We start from the raw sequence: 19,382 nt of genomic DNA on the forward strand, positions 1-19,382 counted from the left end.
TTTCTGAAAGTAATCAAGAAGGAATCCAGCCTCCAAGTCCAGAGATATAATAAAATCCAAAAATATATTTAATATAGAAAAAACACTCCATGTTAAAAACAAGATCCATATGGCAATCACAGAGGACACGTTTCGGATATCACATCCTGATGTAGAATAAGGATGTGATATCCGAAACGCGTCCTCTGTGATTGCCATATGGATATTGTTTTTAACATGGAGTGTTTTTTCTACATTACGGTAAATACATTTTTGGATTTTATCATATCACTGGACTTGGATGCTGGATTCCTTATCGATTACTTTCGTTGGAATTTCTTGGTCGTATTTATTGTTTCCTTGCACCGTCTGGGAGTACAAGCCTCAATAATATACGGAACTGGGTGAGCTCAACTTTTCTTTTTTCTGCATATGTCAATGATTTCTGAAAATATTCATGAATCCATGCAGTGATTTGCAAGACTGAATCATGACTTTTTAATGCAGTGCCACCTGTTTCCCCATAAATCACTAGATTCAGTATTGACCATCAGCCTTGAATGTTGTGCACATGGATTTTTTTTTCCACAATCTCTGAATCTTTTGACAATATTATGTACTGTAGTTGGTGGGATATTAAGTCTTTGAAATTTTACAGTAAGGGCCATTTTTCTGAAATGATTGCACAATTTTTAGAAGCAGTTATTCACAGATTGGTGAACCTCTGACCATCTTTGCTTCTGAGAGACTCTGCCTCTCTAACATGCTCTTTTTATACCGTCATGTAACAGAGTAAAATTGACCCTTCAGCTGTTTTCTATTAGTATCACTTACTTTTCCAGCATTTTGTTAACCCTGTCCCAACTTTTTGTGAGATTTGGTGCTCCCATCAAGTTCTAAATGATTTTTATTTGTTTGTTTGTTTGTTTTTTAATGAAATGGAGAAATGGGCAACTTTTAACTTTGGATCTGTGTTCTATGTTCTGTTGTGATTAAAATATGTCTATAAGAGATATACAAATAGTTGTATTGCTATTCTCCTTACATTTTACACAGCGTCCCAACTTTTTTTTTTTCATTGGGGTTGTACATAGAAAGGGATATTTGCGCATAGGTCCCCTTTAAAGATGTCCTTTCAGTGGATTATGTAATCTAAATTGAATATCTCCTCCAATTATTGCCACTCCACTGAGTCTGTAAAAAGTTGTTTGTTTTTTTGTCTGTGCCCCTCCATTCCAAAGTTATGTCCCCCCTTTTCACCAACTTGGCGTATATGTAGTGCCCCATGGGGCAGGTGGTTAACCTAGTCATTGCTGGGCCATTTTGGGTCAGGTCAGGCGATGTCACGGGTGGCCTTGTCCGGTTCCGTTGCCCTGATGCGTACAGTAAATGGTGGGGGAAGCGGCGTATTTGGGAAAGTTTCTTGTGACGCCACCTGTTGTATGCAGCCTGGGAGTAGCAGCCGCTGCAGGATTCCTCCCCAGGGCAGGTGTTACAGCAGTCAGGATTGTGTCGTTCCCCACAGGCGGAGAGGGCCCCGGGTGGATAACGGTGGGTTGGCAGTCCCTTGGGAGCGCCGGAGTGTGGGGCGACGGCGTCGCTAATCAGAGTCTGAGTCGACAGCTTCAGTTCCAGGTTCTTTTGCTCACTGATTTTATGCTGTACCCAGGTGCTGGTCTCTGGGGCCACCACCGGTGTTTGAAGAGAGAAGGAGAGAATGTCCTATTTCTAGGATGTCCTCCTCAGCAGTTACCGTATTTTTCGCTTTATAAGACGCACTTTTCCTCCCCAAATTTTGGGAGGAAAATGGGGGGTGCGTCTTATAAAGCGGTAGCGGGGGGGGGGGGGTCCTGTCTGAGGCGATCGGGCGGGTGCCTGTGGCTGCATGCAAGCGCCCGGGTACCTGTACTTGCATGCAGCGGCAGCCGGGTACCCGTGGCTGTGTACGGGCGGCAGCGGGTGCTGTGTGGGGTCGGCAGCCAGGTACCTGTGCTTGCATGCGGTGGCAGACGGGTACCCATGGCTGTGTGCGGGCGGCAGCCGGGTGCTGTGTGCGAGCGGCAGTCGGGTGCCCGTGCAGGTACTCGGCTGCCGCCCTCACACAGTCACCCATCTGCCGCCCGCACACAGCCATGGGTACCCGGCTGCCACCGCACGCAAGCACAGGTACCCGGCGGCTTGTACGCGGGGTGGGCGGGCAGCCTGCTGGCTGCCACTCTGTGCATGCGGGGCGGGCGGCTGTGCAGCTTACCAGTTGTCCGCGGTCCCACTTTCAAATGATGGCGCCGGTGGAGCTCTTGGATGAGAGCTCCATCTGCGCACGCGCTGCTCCGGGAGTCAGCGCGTGCGCAGATGGAGCCCTTGGATGAGAGCTCCATCTGCGCATGCGTCGCTCCGGGCGCCATTACTTGAATCGGGACCGCGGACACACTCCACCACTGAGCCGTCGCCGCCGCTCCCACTACTGAGCCGCCGCTGCCACCACTGAACCGGGACCGCGGACACACGCCACCACTGAGCAGTCCCTGCCGCTGCCACCACTGAGCAGTTGCCGCCGCTCCCACCACTGAGCCGCCGCCGCCGCTGCCACCACTGAACCGGGACCGCGGACACACGCCACCACTGAGCAGTCCCTGCCGCTGCCACCACTGAGCAGTCCCTGCCGCTGCCACCACTGAGCAGTTGCCGCCGCCGCTGCCACCACTGAACCGGGACCGCGGACACTCACTGCACCGGCCTGCTGCACGGCTCACACGCCACGGCTGCTGCCGCCACCACGGACCCCACGGATCCTGCCACCGCGGACGCCACCGCGCCTGCAACCACGGCACCTGCAACCACGGACCCCGCTGCCACTGACCTGCCGCGCCTGCCAGCACAACCTGTGCCTCCTGTGACCCCGCTTCACCACCACTGCTGCCCCCCTCCGGTAAGAGAACACCGGAGTATAAGACGGACCCCATTTTTCTTTTTTTTACCTTTTTTATGTCTAAGTTTGGGGTGCGTCTTATATTCCGGTGCGTCTTATAAAGCGAAAAATACGGTAGGTACCCTGGCCAAGCTCCCGCTCCAAGCCCCCGGCCTAGTAAAGTTCAAGAGTTCCATAGGAGTCTTGTCAGAACTATGGTCCCGACTGATCTGCGTTGTGTGAGTGTTTTGCGCCTCCTTCTACCCCCAAGTGAAACCTGCCCCTCAGGTGGCTGGCTTCAGTGACCAGGGAAGTCCCATGTATCGTGATGGCCACCCCCCTGCCTACCCTGAGCCATCCTACCCTGTGTGTAGGCTCCTAAGCTGTATGTAGAGTGTGAATGTGGAACACCGATGATTAACCCCCCCTTACCTGAGATGGATACCGCACCTTAATTGAGGTGCAGTACCCTGTGGAGACCAGAGCCTCAGGGGAGCCACATATACCACAAAACTTCTGTGTGGGTCAACTAAGTTCTGTAGTATACGTCCAGTTGGTTGACCGGCAAATTTATTACCGGGGGAATGGAAGACTTTGTAACAGAGGGGCACAGAAGGAAAAGAAAAACTGTTTCAGAATCAGTGGAACAGCGCCTATTGGAGGGGTTTATTCATTAAATTAAAAAATTGAGTGAGGGGTCCTTCTGTTTCATATAGAAAAATTCTGCTGCCTGATTGGTATTTTATGGTGTTTATAATCCATGACTGTTACTTGTGTTTTGTTCCAGGGTCACAGGCGGGGAGTTATTTGAGGATATTGTGGCAAGAGAATATTACAGTGAAGCTGATGCAAGGTGAGTACTCTCCTGACACAGAGTACCCTTCCCCTTACACCTCATCCCTATCCCCTTCCAGCCAATGTCAATGACGTGTTAGCTTGCCTCGGTGTAAATCCCATACATATATCCTGAACAGAAATGAATACAAATGTGTTAATCATTTTGGGGCTGTCATTTTTCCTATAAGAAGGGCTATTGCTCTATTTTTAAGGTGATTCAACTTTCCTTTGGCCTCCAAATTGACAATAGACATATAATACAGTACGATATCACTGTTTCTCCATATCCAGGAGCCTGCAGTTTCATTTTGCCCACCCACCAGTATTAAGTATATTCATATACACAGTGGGGCCTTGTTTATGAAAACCAACAGTACACTGTCTTTGCTGCCCATAGCAACCAATCAGAGAACAGCTTTCATTGTCCCACAGCAGTTTGAGAAATGAAATCTGGACTCTGATTGGTTGCTAAGGCTGTTTTACTACTAATTTGGATAAATGAGGCCTTCAAGGCCTCATCTATCAAGTGTTTCCCATAGAAATCAGAGTCCAGTTATCTTGACTTTATTTTGACCCATTAGGTTATGTGGGTCCCATTTGTGACAATTAACTCCCACAGAAACCAGATGAGACGCTCGTAGCTGTTAAATAAGTTATGGCCTCTGGTTGCTATGGGCAACAGTTCTTTTTTACTCCACACCATATTGGTTAAATGAGGTCTTTTTTTTGTAAATCATTTTTGTATTCCTAGTGATGAGTGACAAAGCATGCTGAGACTTATAGTGTATCCGCACATAGAGCCGCAGGCAGCCTGTCTGTAGTGCACAGTCCCTGTATAGTCCTGCATGCTGCCTCTATTCTAATGTGATGTTTTGTGATGTTAAGACACTGTGTTTTCTCCTCTTGTCCCCTTCTTCCTTTTCTCAATCTGTTTCTCCCTCCGTCTCTTTTCCCTTTCTGTGATATATTGGTGGTGTTTATACTGTATACCATGCATATTGTCGTCCGCCTTTTTACCTTGTGCACGATCTGCCTCCCATGCCACCTCTCCTTATGCCTCCAATGCCACCTCTCCTTTTCCACATGCCACCCACCAATTCCCTACTACTGTACCCTTTTCCTTTCTCGACAATTATATATCCAAATGCCATATGCTTTCTATCCCTCTCACCCGTGCCCTTACTGGTCCCATTTCATCGTCCTCCTGTACCCTGTGGGTATGCTGGTTTTTGTTTTACAGTCACTGTCTCCATCAGATATTAGAAAGTGTTTGTTTCACACACTCCTGTGACATTGTACACAGGGACTTGAAGGTTAGTATTCCTGATGGGGAGGGGGTGACATGGCATGGGGGTCCCAGGTGAGAACTGGCACATTGTGGGTACTGCACCCATCACATCCCTATACCATCTGGCTATGGAGAACACAGTGCATGGGGAGCAAGAGAGGTTGGTGCAAAGCCACGACGGGAATGTGCATCCAGGCGGGCATGAAGGGGTGAAACTGAGAACTGCTTAACTCTTAAAAGGCTGTGCAGCAAAAAGTGACCTATGCACCCGTCAGCGTGTGATGGGGTCTGCCTAAGGAAATTAATTAAACATACATACATACATATATTGTAGGTACTATAAAAATAGCACAAATATACGCGTTGAGCATGCTTGCATGAAAAAAGTCTATTCAGGCACCATGTAATATACCCCAATAATATTGCATGCAGTGCTTGACCCTATAGCTAACCAGGCCTGCACTTTTGTCTAAAATTGGCAATCTGGCATGGTTAGAGACATGCAATGTAACCAATAAAGCACAGGCAACATGGCGACTGTGGCCAATGCATAGATCACTCTATGCCACTGCTACTTTGCAGCAATGGGGTCGCATTGCATCTCACAAAGTACTGCGACAAAAATCTAACTGGTTCTGTCTTTTTGAGACGTGCTTGTTGCGGTCATGATATTTCGCGGCCCCATTCATCGGCACTATGCTGCCATGTAGCAGCGGCATAGAGTGCTCTTAGCTCGCGTGTTTTGAATTGCTGCCAAAGTCACTGTGTAGCCCGAGGCCATGTGCTTGATTGTCCAGGGTACTGAATGAACCAATATTCCTAAAAAAAAGTAAATCAATTGACTAAAAACATCAGCAGCAAAAAGATATGAGACCGATCATGGAGTTGAAAAAAGGCCTATATCATAGCAATAGCAATCGGTCCCCTTTATGGGTCAACTATCTGCGCACTCACTTATATAGCGCCACCTATCGTCTTCCAGAAGGTATAACACTAAATACTTACAGTGCTAGTTCTGAATTTTTACACATCAATCCTGCAATGTATGTATGTTTCTAGAGTATGAATTGTATGAGCTGTGACTATCTAAGCACAATACTCTCTGTTTATTTCCCCCTGTTTGGTTTGTCTCATCATGTTACATTATTTCTTCTAGCTTCATTACCGCCATCTTGGTACCTGCAGTCGCCCTCTTTATCCCCTTTTTCCTACCCAATAAACAGAGAGTCGGCTTTTCCCTATCTTTAAAAAAGTACAAGTTCCAGCATGCACAGCTCTGCGCACCTGCCCATGGGGACATGGGGATGGATAGCATTGCAGGACAAAAAGGACAGAGTATTTCACAGCCTGTGGTGTGATGCTCTGCAAATGAGTTGCATGATGTGCACTGCATCCTACAGACTCATATCTGCCCTCTTATCTCTCTCCTTCAGTCAATCATCCGACTCTTCTCCTTCCCCCTTTATACAGTTTTATTCCAGTCCTCTGTTTTCTTCTTTCTGCCTTCTTACTTCTAAACTTATTCCTCATCTTCTCCCCTAATTCTCTCTTCTCCATACACTTCTCAATCCCTCTCCTCCTCTCTGCTTTGTTTCTTCTTATGCTTGTTTTTTGCTGGCTTTGGCACCTATTTTTAGTCTCTCTCCTCCTCCATCTGTCTCTTCTATGTCCTCCCCCTCCTGAGCTCTCTCCTGTCTCGTCCATGTGTCTCTCAATTACAATATTCTATGTCCTTTATCTATCATCATCACCACCAGCTTTGTACCTCTATGCCACTACTGGACATTACAAACAAACTTACAAACTTGAGGTCAAGAATCAGAGGTCACAAAGCTTTTCATTCATCTATCTATATATCTATCCATGTACCTATCTATCTATCTATTTATCAGCTACCTATCCCTCTATCTATCTATCTATCTATCTACCTATCCCTCTATCTATCTATCTATCTATCCCTCTATCTATCTATCTATCAGCTATCTATCAGCTATCTATCCCTCTATCTATCTATCTATCTATCAGCTATCTATCTATCTATCAGCTATATATCCCTCTATCTATCTATCTATCCCTCTATCTATCAGCTATCTATCTATCTATCTATCTATTTATCTATCAGCTATCTATCCCTCTATCTATCTATCTATCTATCAGCTACCTATCCCTCTATCTATCAGCTATCTATCTATCTATCTATCCCTCTATCTATCTATCAGCTACCTATCCCTCTATCTATCTATCCCTCTATCTATCTATCTATCTATCCCTCTATCTATCTATCCCTCTATCTATCTGTCTATCAGCTATCTATCCCTCTATCTATCTATCAGCTATCTATCCCTCTATCTATCTATCTATTTATTTATCTATCTATTTAGACCTTGCCATGTTGCTATTTACACCAGTCTAATAATTGTAAATCTATCTACCTACCCACAAAAATCTATTTATTATCCTCTTTCTATCTAATTTTTATCTATTTACAAAAAAATCAGCATTGCCTAACTATAATGATAATAATGCAAGTGTGAACAGGTGCAAGCTGCTATGACTGCACAAGATGCAAAGGAATACAGCAGCACTAAGTAAGGCTACTGTCACACTGCGTTTTGCCTTACGTTTAGTGGTCCCTTTGGAGCATCCATCCAAACCGCCCCTCTCCCACCTCTCTCCACCCTCGCAAAGCGTGTTTCAGACGCATGCGCCAACAGGGCCATTGACTGTAATAGAGCAGACTACGTTAGCGTGTGCTCTGTTTTGTGCTACTTTCTGGCATAAACGTTTTCTGTAGGTGGACACCTGAACATAGTCGACTACGTTCAGGTGTATGCCTGCAGAAAACGTATATGCCCAAAAATGGTACAAAACAGAGCATATAGTAACGTAGTGTGCTCCATTACAGTCAGTGGCCCTGTTGGCGCATGCGTCCGATACATGCTTTGCGGGGTGGGGGAGGGGTGGTTCAGATGGATGCCCCGACGGGACCACTAAATGTAAGGCAAAACGCAAATAATTGCAAATCTATACCTACAAAAATCTATCTATAATCCTCTTTCTGTCTATGTTTGAAAAACAAACTTATCAGCATCTACTAACAGAATAAAGCAAGGGTAAACAGGTGCAAGCTGCTATGACTGCACAATATACAAAGGAATACAGCAGCACTCTGTAAGCGCTAAGATGTATGCAAACATTGAATGTATGAAATTTGGACTGCATTATACTGTATGGAATATACTTAGAAAATAAGTGTACTTAGCACATACAGTAAATTGTCAATTCATGTGAGCCCATCAACCACGACAAGGTGTACCTTTGATGGGACCCTAAACCTAATATTTATCAAACATACAGTGCTGGCCAAAAGTATTGGCACCCCTGCAATTCTGTCAGATAATACTCAGTTTCTTCTTGAAAATGATTGCAATCACAATTTCTTTGGTATTATTATCTTCATTTATTTTACTTGCAATGAAAAAAAACACAAAAGAGAATGAAACAAAAATCAAATCATTGATCATTTCACACAAAACTCCAAAAATGGGCCAGACAAAAGTATTGGCACCCTTAAGCCCGCTTTACACGCTGCAATGTATCTTACAATGTGTCGGCGGGGTCACGTTGTAAGTGACGCACATCCGGCATCGTAAGGTACATTGCAGTGTGTGACAGGTACGTGCGATTGCAATTGAACGTTAAAACGTTCATCGCATGCACATCGTACCTTTCTCTAGAATTGCACGTCAGATTCTTCATCGTACCCGGGGTAGCACACATCGCAGTGTGTGACACCCCGGGAACGATGAACAGATCTTACCTACGTCCTGCGGCTCCCGGCCCACAATGTGGAAGGAAGGAGGTGGGCGGGATGTTTACATCCTGCTCAGCTCCGCCCCTCCGCTTCTATTGGCCGGCTGCCGCGTGACGCCAAACGTCCCTCCCACTCCAAAAAGTAGACGTTCGCCGCCCACGTCGAGGTCGTATGGAAGGTAAGTACGTGTGACGGGGGGTTAATCGTTTGTGTGGCACGTTCAACAAATTGAACGTGTCACACATACGATGGGGGCGTTGCAAATCGCATACGATATCGTATGCGAAATTGCAACGTGTAAAGCAGGCTTTAGCCTAATACTTGGTTGCACAACCTTTAGCCAAAATAACTGCGAACAACCGCTTCCGGTAACCATCAATGAGTTTCTTACAATGCTCTCCTGGAATTTTAGACCATTCTTCTTTGGCAAACTGCTCCAGGTCCCTGAGATTTGAAGGCGCCTTCTCCATTTTGAGATCTCTCCACAGGTGTTCTATGGGATTCAGGACTGGACTCATTGCTGGCCACTTTAGTAGTCTCCAGTGCTTTCTAGCAAACCATTTTCTAGTGCTTTTTGAAGTGTGTTTTGGGTCATTGTCCTGCTGGAAGACCCATGACCTCTGAGGGAGACCCAGCTTTCTCACACTGGGCCCTACATTATGCTGCAAAATTTGTTGGTAGTCTTCAGACTTCATAATGCCATGCACACGGTCAAGCAGTCCAGTGCCAGAGGCAGCAAAGCAACCACAAAACATCAGGGAATCTCCGCCATGTTTGACTGTGGGGACTGTGTTCTTTTCTTTGAATGCCTTTTTTTTCCTATAAACTCTATGTTGATGACTTTTCCCAAAAAGCTCTACTTTTGTCTCATCTGACCAGAGAACATTGTTCCAAAATGTTTTAAGCTTTCTCAGGTAAGTTTTGGCAAACTCCAGCCTGGCTTTTTTATGTCTCGGGGTAAGAAGTGGGGTCTTCCTGGGTATCCTACCATACAGTCCCTTTTCATTCAGACGCCGATGGATAGTACGGGTTGACACTGTTGTTCCCTCGGACTGCAGGGCAGCTTGAACTTGTTTGGATGTTAGTCGAGGTTCTTTATTCACCATCCGCACAATCTTGCGTTGAAATCTCTCGTCAATTTTTCTTTTCCTTCCACATCTAGGGAGGTTAGCCACAGTGCCATGGGCTTTAAACTTCTTGATGACACTGCACAAAGTAGACACAGGAACTTTCAGGTCTTTGGAGATGGACTTGTAGCCTTGAGATTGCTCATGCATCCTCACAATTTGGATTCTCAAGTCCTCAGGCCCTGTGTGCACTGGAAAATGGAATTTTCTCAAGAAAATTCCGCAGGTATTCAAAGATTACCGCACCCGCGGTAAAAACCCGCGGCAGACCGCGGTTTGCGGAGGTTTTACCGCGGTATTGCCACGGTTTTGCCGCGTGCGGGTTGGTATGTGCTTTATTGCATTCAATGCAATAAAGCACATTGAAAAAAAAAAAAGTCATTTCATTCTCAGATAGAGAAATAGACAGAAGAATAGATAGAAGAATAGATAGATAGACAGACAGACAGAGGGATAGATAGAAGGATGATAGATAGATAGATAGATAGATAGGAGTCCCTGTGAGCACACTCTGCATTTCTCACGGTTGGCAGTGCTGTGAGGCTGCATTCAGCGCTGTGTGTCAGTTGCGGCTGGATGCAAGCATCGCAGGACGCCGGAGCTGTGGATTACGTCGGAGCTTTGTTTCGGGAGGGGTTAATAAAAGGGTGAACGAGGCTTATTTGTGTTTTATTTAAAATAAAGGATTTTTCGGGGTGTGTTTTTTTCACTTTACTTACGGGTTGATCATGTCAGCTGTCTCATAGACGCTGCCATGATCAAGCCTGGAGTTAATGGCGGTGATCCGCCACCATTAACTCCTTGTATTACCCTGACTGCCACTGCTACACGGCAGCAGGAAGAGACGGGGACACTCCGGTAGTGCCGCATAATGCATGCGACAGTGCCGGGCAGCTGCGGCTGATATTCTCGGCTGCGGGAGGGGGAGTGAGGCGGGGGACATTAACCCTGCCCCTCTCCCTCCCCAGCCTGAGAATACCGGACCGCCACTGTGTGCTTACCTCGGCTGGACGGTAAATATACAGCGGAGCCCACGTGTTTTGTTTTCTATATTTCCGTTTGATTTCTATGTGTCTGTGTCTGTGTTCTGTGTGTGTTTACTCTCTGCTCTGCTTCATCTTCCTGTAATGACATCACTTCCCTGCAAACCGCAGATAGCGATGTACATTACCGGAGGTAAACCGCGAAATACCGCAGGGAATAACGCAGGAAAACGCAGTGAACCGCACAGAATTTGCTGCCTGCGTTATTCCCTGCGGGATTTCACGATTACATTGGAGTCAATGTAGTGAAATCCCGCAGCGATGTGTGGAAAAGAATTGACATGTAATTGTTTTTGCTGCGGGAATCCCGCAGCAAAACATGCAGCTGTCAAAATCCGCCTAGTGCGCACAGGATTTTTTTTCCCCATAGGTTTTGCTGGTGATTCACTGCAGCGATGTTATGAACATTTTCTGCAGCGAAACATGCAGCAAAACCGCAGGAAATCCGTGGCAAAATCCGGTAAGTGCGCACAGGGCCTCAGACAGTTCTTTGGTCTTCTTTCTTTTCTCCATACTCAATGTGGTACACACAAGGACACAGGACAGAGGTTGAGTCAACTTTAATCCATGTCAACTGGCTGCAAGTGTGATTTAGTTATTGCCAACACCTGTTAGGTGCCACAGGTAAGTTACAGGTGCTGTTAATTACACAAATTAGAGAAGCATCACATGATTTTTCAAACAGTGCCAATACTTTTGTCCACCCCATTTTTTATGTTTGGTGTGGAATTATATCCAATTTGGCTTTATTGACAATTATTATTTTTTTTCATTGAAGACAAATTATATGAAGATAATACCAAAGAATTTGTGATTGCAATTATTTTCAGGAAGAAACTGAGTATTATCTGACAGAATTGCAGGGGTGCCAATACTTTTGGCCAGCACTGTACCTCTCCCGGACTCTATCTATTACATTTTTGTCTGTCTAGCTATCTATCTATTACACCCACCTGTCTGATTTCAGGGTTTTCCTATCACCTTTATGAACGTTGGACTGCATTATGCTATATGTAATGATGCAATACTCATAACATGTACTGCCTAATACTCGCATATGCATTCCGAATAGTGTGTGCAATGCAAGTTGATGGGGAATGTTCGCAATGTAACGAGAAACCCAAATGCCGCACCATTCGCTACTCACACGAATAGTGCGGCGTGCAGGTTACTTGTTACATTGCGAGCATTCCCCATTTACTTGCATTGCACACACTATTCGGAATGCATATGCGAGTATTAGATAGTACATGAGTATTGCGAATCCGAGTATTTCAAAACTCGCTCATTATTAGCTATATGGAATATACTTATAAAATAAGTGTACCTAGCGCACAAATTGCCACTTCATGTGAGCCCATCAGCCAATACAAGGAGTACCTTTCTTTGATGGGAACCCTAAACCTAATATTTATCATAGATGCCTCTTCTGGGCTCTATCTATCTATCTATCTATCTATCTATCTATCTATCTATCTATCCCTCTATCTATCTATCTATCCCTCTATCTATCTATCTATCTATCTATCTATCTATCCCTCTATCTATCTATCCCTCTATCTATCTATCTATCTATCTATCTATCTATCTAATGTATGTATCTATCTATCTATCTATCTATCCCTCTATCTATCTATCCCTCTATCTATCTATCCCTCTATCTATCTATCCCTCTATCTATCTATCTATCTATCTATCTATCTATCTATCTAATGTATGTATCTATCTATCTATCTATCTATCCCTCTATCTATCTATCCCTCTATCTATCTATCTATCTATCTATCCCTCTATCTATCTATCTATCTATCTATCTATCTATCTATCTATCTATCCCTCTATCTATCTATCTATCTATCCCTCTATCTATCTATCTATCCCTCTATCTATCCCTCTATCTATCTATCTATCTATCTATCCCTCTATCTATCTATCTATCTATCTATCTATATCTATCTATCTATCTATCTATCCCTCTATCTATCTATCTATCTATCTATCTATCCCTCTATCTATCTATCTATCTATCCCTCTATCTATCTATCTATCCCTCTATCTATCTATTATCTATCTATCTATCTATCTATCTATCTATCTATCTATCTATCTATCCCTCTATCTATCTATCTATCTATCTATCCCTCTATCTATCTATCTATCTATCCCTCTATCTATCTATCTATCTATCTATCCCTCTATCTATCTATCTATCTATCTATCTATCTATCTATCTATCCCTCTATCTATCTATACCTCTATCTATCCCTCTATCTATCTATCTATCTATCTATCCCTCTATCTATCTATCTATCTATCTATCTATCCCTCTATCTATCTATCTATCTATCTCTCTATCTATCTATCTATCTATCCCTCTATCTATCTATACCTCTATCTATCCCTCTATCTATCTATCTATCCCTCTATCTATCTATCTATCTATCTATCTATCTATCCCTCTATCTATCTATCTATCTATCTATCTATCTATCTATCCCTCTATCTATCTATCTATCCCTCTATCTATCTATCTATCCCTCTATCTATCTATCTATCCCTCTATCTATCTATCTATCTATCCCTCTATCTATCTATTATCTATCTATCTATCTATCCCTCTATCTATCTATCTATCTATCTATCTCTCTATCTATCTATCCCTCTGTCTCTCTATCTCTCTATCTATCTCTCTCTATCTCTCTATCTATCTATCTATCTATCTATCTATCCCTCTATCTATCCCTCTATCTATCTATCTATCTATCTATCTATCCCTCTATCTATCTATCTATCTATCTATCTATCTATCTATTATCTATCTATCTATCTATCTATCCCTCTGTCTCTCTATCTCTCTATCTATCTCTCTATCTCTCTATCTATCTATTTGATTTCAGGGTTTTCCCATCACCTTTTTACCCTTACCAATGCTCTTCCCTTGCTATGTCTCCCCATGTAGCGCCAGATAAGTAGTTCCTACCTTATAATCACACATGAATTAATAATATGTTGGTCCCATACAGGTATTTAAGGAAGTAAAATAACTCACATGCCAGCTTTGCCTCCAGTCACATTGATAAGAAGATGTTACAGTCCTGTGTGTCTTTGTGATCGCTGTTCTTTGTTCCTCTGGCCTGTGTTAGTCCATTATATGTGGCTCTGCTGCGTCAATGCTAAACTGAATGTCCAAATTTGAACACCTTTCATTTTTAATCAAAAAATGTAAAATAATTCTGCCTTATTTAGCGTTGTCCTCCCCTAGAGTCGATGTTAAATTACACTTATCCCTTTAATTTCTACATTTCAATCCTTGCCGTTGCCATTAGGGGGCGCTTAAGAGCTTATTTCATACTACTTAGTGTAGGCTCACACATAGCTGACTTGCAGTGGGAAAACAAATCAATGGGGAAAATCTGCAATAAATTTGCGACCAATCCGCAGGAATTGACAAGTTAGGCTGGTTTCACACTACGTCTTTTTAACATCCGTCCTTAACGTTATTTTAGCGGACAAGCGGATCCAGTGCAAATGCGTTTTCATTTCAATGCATTTGCAATGGACTCGCGTTAACATCCGTTCACCTGCGTTTGCCTGCGTTATAGTGCGGATCCGGTGACTTGCAGTTTTTTAACATGTTTCAAAAACGCTACTTGTAGCGTTTTTGAGCTCCGTCCAAATACTGCAAATTGCTGGATCCTGACTATAACGCACGCAAACGCAGGTGAACGCTGGCGTGCTGATAGACAGGATCCTGCTTTTGTACTGAGCATGCCCAGAACCAGTCTCGCGTGATCTGTCTATCTCTCTACTCCCTCCCTCACCCTCTCTCTCTCTATCTCTGTCTTTCCCCCTTCCTCTCCTCCCTCTCCCCCACCTGAGAGCTGCGGACACTCGTAACCAAGGTAAATATCGCGTAACCACTTCTCTTAGTTACCCGATGTTTACGTTGGTTACGTGTGCAGGCAGCCCTGCTCCTAGCAGCTGCAGACACTCGTAACCAAGATAAATATCGGGTATCCAAGGCCGATGTTTACCTTGGTTACCAGCGTCTGCAGCTGTCAGAAGCCTCCTCCCAGTCTAGCTCCCCTCACTCCCGATCACATGACTCCAATGCCCGCCCCTAAACATCCAGTGCAGGATCCTGCAAAATAACAGATGCGTTTGCATACGTTATTTGCTGTAAAAGCAGGATCCGTACTTCCGCTAAAAAAACGTTTTCAGCGGATGTTAAAAAGACGTAGTGTGAAACTAGCCTTACAGCAATAAAAATCCGCACTGCAGGTCAGATTCTGTGGGGAAAACGTCTTCAGTGCAAGGATGGGATCTGTTAAAATATCATCCATGTTGCCTCCATTGTATTCGTTAACGTATTAAAAGCCGGATGGAAAATAATCAGCTACTTGTGAATAAAGTCAATAAAAACACAATATGCAATAACATCTGCTCCCCCTAGTGGTGGCTGTAGATATGCAGAATTTTATCATTTCACCCTAATTTCTTATCACTCATCAGACAAAAGAACTTGCCAATTTGTAGGCAGAGGAGGCGTTTCTGAATCACAAGCTACATTGTTTCCTACGTTTCCTGCCTCTATAAAGTTACTAATCCTGTGGGAAGTGGCTGCTCCCAAACCCTCCCTATTTGGCATCATGGTAGACCCAGCGGTGGTAGGGAGTTCCTTTATTTACGTCCCGATTGCTATGGAGCCTACAAGCCAGACCCCGAAAGCTGAGGTTTGGCAACCAAATACTAGCGCCCCTTCGGCTATATTCACACTATGTTTTAAAGGGAACCTGTCATGTGAAAAAATGCTTTTAACCTGCAGATATGGGGTTAATCTTCAGGTTAATAGTGCTCTGAACTGGATTGTCACCTGAGCTTAGAGACCCACTTCTGGCAGCAAATTAACTTTATTCCTCTTGCCAGCATTCGGCTTCAGTCATAGGAGAGGCGCGGTCACGGGTGGGTTCAGTCACTGCTCAGTGTAAAGTAAGTGACGGCTGTAACTACGCCACTGGAATTGACTGACATCCACTCATCATTAGAATGAGCTTTCAGTCTGTGCGGGGCACAGTTACAGCCGTCGCTCCTTATACACTGAGCGGTAACCAAAACTGCCACCCCAATGACTGGAAGCCAAATGCTGCCGGGAGGACTAAAGTTAATTTTCTCCCAGCAGCGGGGCTCCAAGTGAGGGCACCAGCAGGTTCAGAACATTATTAACAGCAGATTAACCCCATATATGCAGATTAATGACATATTTCACATGACATGTTCCCTTTAAAGCCAGAGTGAGGGTATGTGCGCACGTTGCGTGTTATCATGCTTTTACGCTGCGTTCTGCACCGCAGCGTAAAAGCATGCGTCCAGCTTCCCCAGCACAATCTATGAAGATTGTGCAAATTCCATCCGCACGTTGCGTTTTAGAACGTAGCGTTTTGCATGCTGCCAAAACGCTGCGTTCTAAAAAGCAACATGTCACTTCTTTTGTGCGTTCTGGATGCTTTCTCCACTCTGTCTATGGGAGAGGCAGCATACAGAGCGCATGAATTCTGCAGTCAGCAAACTTTCAGAACGCAGCTTTTCAGCTACGTTCTGAAACGCACATGCAGTGACTCAAACGCTGCGGTGCAGAACGCACACACATGCGCACATAGCCTCACACTTGCAGGTATCTCGCAAGTGACTTGCACGAGTCTCGCATCGCATCACCTGGCACGGCCGTGCACTCTCCTGACAGGAGCTGGTCGGCTGCATGTATTTCTATGCAGCTGAGACGCTCCTGTCCGGAGAGCAGCAGGCCGTGCCGGGTGATACGATGCGAGACACTCACAAGTGTGACTCCGGCCTAAGGGGTACTTTGCAGGCTGCGTCATCGCTAGTCGATGCTAGCGATGCCGAGCGCGATGGTCCCTGCCCCCGTCGCACATGCGATATCTTGTGATAGCTGCCATAGTGAACATTATCGCTACGGCAGCTTCACACGCACTTACCTGCCCTGTGACGTCGCTCTGGCCGGCGACCCGCCTCCTTCCTAAGGTGGCGGGTCGTGCGGCGTCACAGCGACGTCACACGGCAGGCGGCCAATAGATGCGGAGTGGCGGAGATGAGTGGGATGTAAACATCCCGCCCACCTCCTTCCTTCCGCATAGCCGGTGGAGGCAGGTAAGGAGATGTTCCTTGCTCCTGCGGCTTCACACACAGCGATGTGTGCTACTGCAGGAACGAGGAACAACATCGTATCTCCTATTGGTGCGACATTATGAAAATGGCCGACGCTACACAGATCACCGATTTATGACGCTTTTGCGATCGTTTATCGGCGCATCTAGGCTTTACAGTTTGTTACCGGCGCCGGATGTGCGTCACTTTCGATTTGACCCCGACGATATCGCAGTAGCGATGTCGCAACGTGCAAAGTATTCCTTAGTCCCCCACTTCAAAGAACCTGACACACCTAGATATTCTATTTACCTGTGGATATTGGGGTAATCTGCAGGTAAATAACATTTAAAAGGGTTGTCTGGTATTTTAATATTGATGGTCTATTACAGATCCACCCCTATTCATTCAATACAGGGGTGAATACACAGTACCCGGCTGCAGTCACTATATAGTTAATGAAGCTGTGCAGCTACGCAGCTGATCACATCCAGCCATCACCAGCACAGGGAACAGCTTATCAACGTGGGTGCCGGGTGTCACACCTTCACTGATCTGGTATTGATAATCGTCACCCATTGCTATACTGTGAACTTACTGTAATCACTCTCTGGCAGTTTGATTGACAGTCAATCTGTCAATCAAAGTGCTGGTAAGTGATTACAGTGAAGTGAGTGGTGCTTGTAACTGCTTCCTGCACTACCCCAATGACTGGAGTTGAGCAGCTGCAGGGAGAATATATTGTAGCTTAATTTTCTCCCTTGTCATATCCTTAAACTCGTCAAGAGTTGGGGATATTGACTAAAAGGGCCACTTAATATGGTGGTTATGGTGGTCTCTAAAAAAGAGCCACTCCTTGGCTAGGTCCTTCCCGGAGGGATATCTGGCTGGTTTCTGTGTCGAGACTCCTAACAGAGGCTCCACGGACTTTTTTGATTTGCAGACTTCCCAGGGGGCAATGTACCTAGGATTTCACTGTGTTGAGCGCCTTTGCTGGCTGCCGGCAGTGTTTTCTCTGGCTGGTCTCCCTGAGATCAGTGATTGTTTTGTCTTGTCATCCTACATACATGACTGATGGCTGATATGTAACTGCTTGTATACACAGAAGCCGTCCATCATGGGTGAGTGAGGTGAGGAGTGCTATATACCTGCACCCTTGTCTAATTCTGGTCAACACCTTTAAATTTATGAACACTTTAGTGTCATTTGCCTGCAAACTGCAGTCTGGAAAATGGGCACACACCATAACTTTTTTACATGGTGTAAATGCCTGAATCTCGCGTTATTTCTTGGTCCTACGCCTTTTCATTCCTGAGATATGGCCTCTTCTTCTCTGTAAGTAAATATAATCTTATTTTTTAGCCAAGTGGGTATGATCATCAAGAAGATACCTGCAGAGAAGAGTTGAGGACCACGCCCACTTGGCTAACAAGCCTAGAGCTCTCCATCAATGGAAATCTTCAAGCGAAAACTGGATAATCATATAGCTGGGATGATTTAGGAAAACCTTCACTTGCAGAGGGTTGGACCAGTTGGACCCGTGTCATTCAACTGTGATCCAATCTTGTGATCGGATCACAGCTGCAGAGGAGAGGGAGGGATTAATCTCTCCATCTCCTTCATTGTCAGCTGATGTGATTATCGCACTGCACTCGGATGTCATCCGAGTGCAGTACGATGTTTCACTCGCACCCATAGACTTGTATGGGTGCGAGTGACATGTCTCTCGTTGACAATTGCAGCATGCTGCGACGTTTCACTGATCCAGAATCTGGATAAGGAAAAAGCTGACCATCTGCTCTCCCTCATTGACAAACATTGGTTCGAGTGCAATGGGAGATATTCTCGCATTGCACTCGTCTGAGTCATACGCTCATGTGAGCATACCCTAAGGTTGCAAGAATTTGTGCAGAACCTAAGGAGGTGGGGAATTTGCTCAATGGACATGGAAAGGCATTTAAGAAGTACAGTAATTACTGAAGCTTTCTGTCCTGAGCGCACTAATGGGGGGCCCTTCCAATTTTTGCTTTGGGGACCCCTTTGTTCTATGTATGCCCCAAGCAAGATTGGAGAGTGAATCCAAAAGTAAGTAAAACTCCAATCCTCGGGTATGTTCACACGTTGCTTTTTTGCTGCATTTTTGCATGTTTTTTTCCATGAGTTTTATGCAAAGTAAAAGCTATTTTTTCCAAAAATGCTATGAGATTTCACAAATATCATACAC

General features: G+C 44.9%; 1 protein-coding gene across 16 annotated transcripts in view; it reads left to right on the top strand.

Annotated features, from left to right (window-relative positions):
* CAMK2B (calcium/calmodulin dependent protein kinase II beta) overlaps positions 1–19,382 on the top strand; it is a 243,909-nt gene that overhangs the window by 170,188 nt on the left and 54,339 nt on the right. For 11 of the 16 annotated variants that reach the window (XM_075346280.1, XM_075346289.1, XM_075346282.1 and 8 more), the window contains exon 5: positions 3,675–3,740. In XM_075346280.1, the coding sequence (XP_075202395.1) occupies positions 3,675–3,740 (66 nt within the window). Of the gene's footprint in view, positions 1–3,674; positions 3,741–4,964; positions 5,038–19,382 lie in introns of all 16 variants that reach the window. The other 5 variants (XM_075346281.1, XM_075346296.1, XM_075346283.1 and 2 more) reach the window with 1 other exon arrangement.

This window comes from Anomaloglossus baeobatrachus, chromosome 4, assembly GCF_048569485.1.
Source record: "Anomaloglossus baeobatrachus isolate aAnoBae1 chromosome 4, aAnoBae1.hap1, whole genome shotgun sequence".
Taxonomy (NCBI): Eukaryota; Metazoa; Chordata; class Amphibia; order Anura; family Aromobatidae; genus Anomaloglossus; species Anomaloglossus baeobatrachus.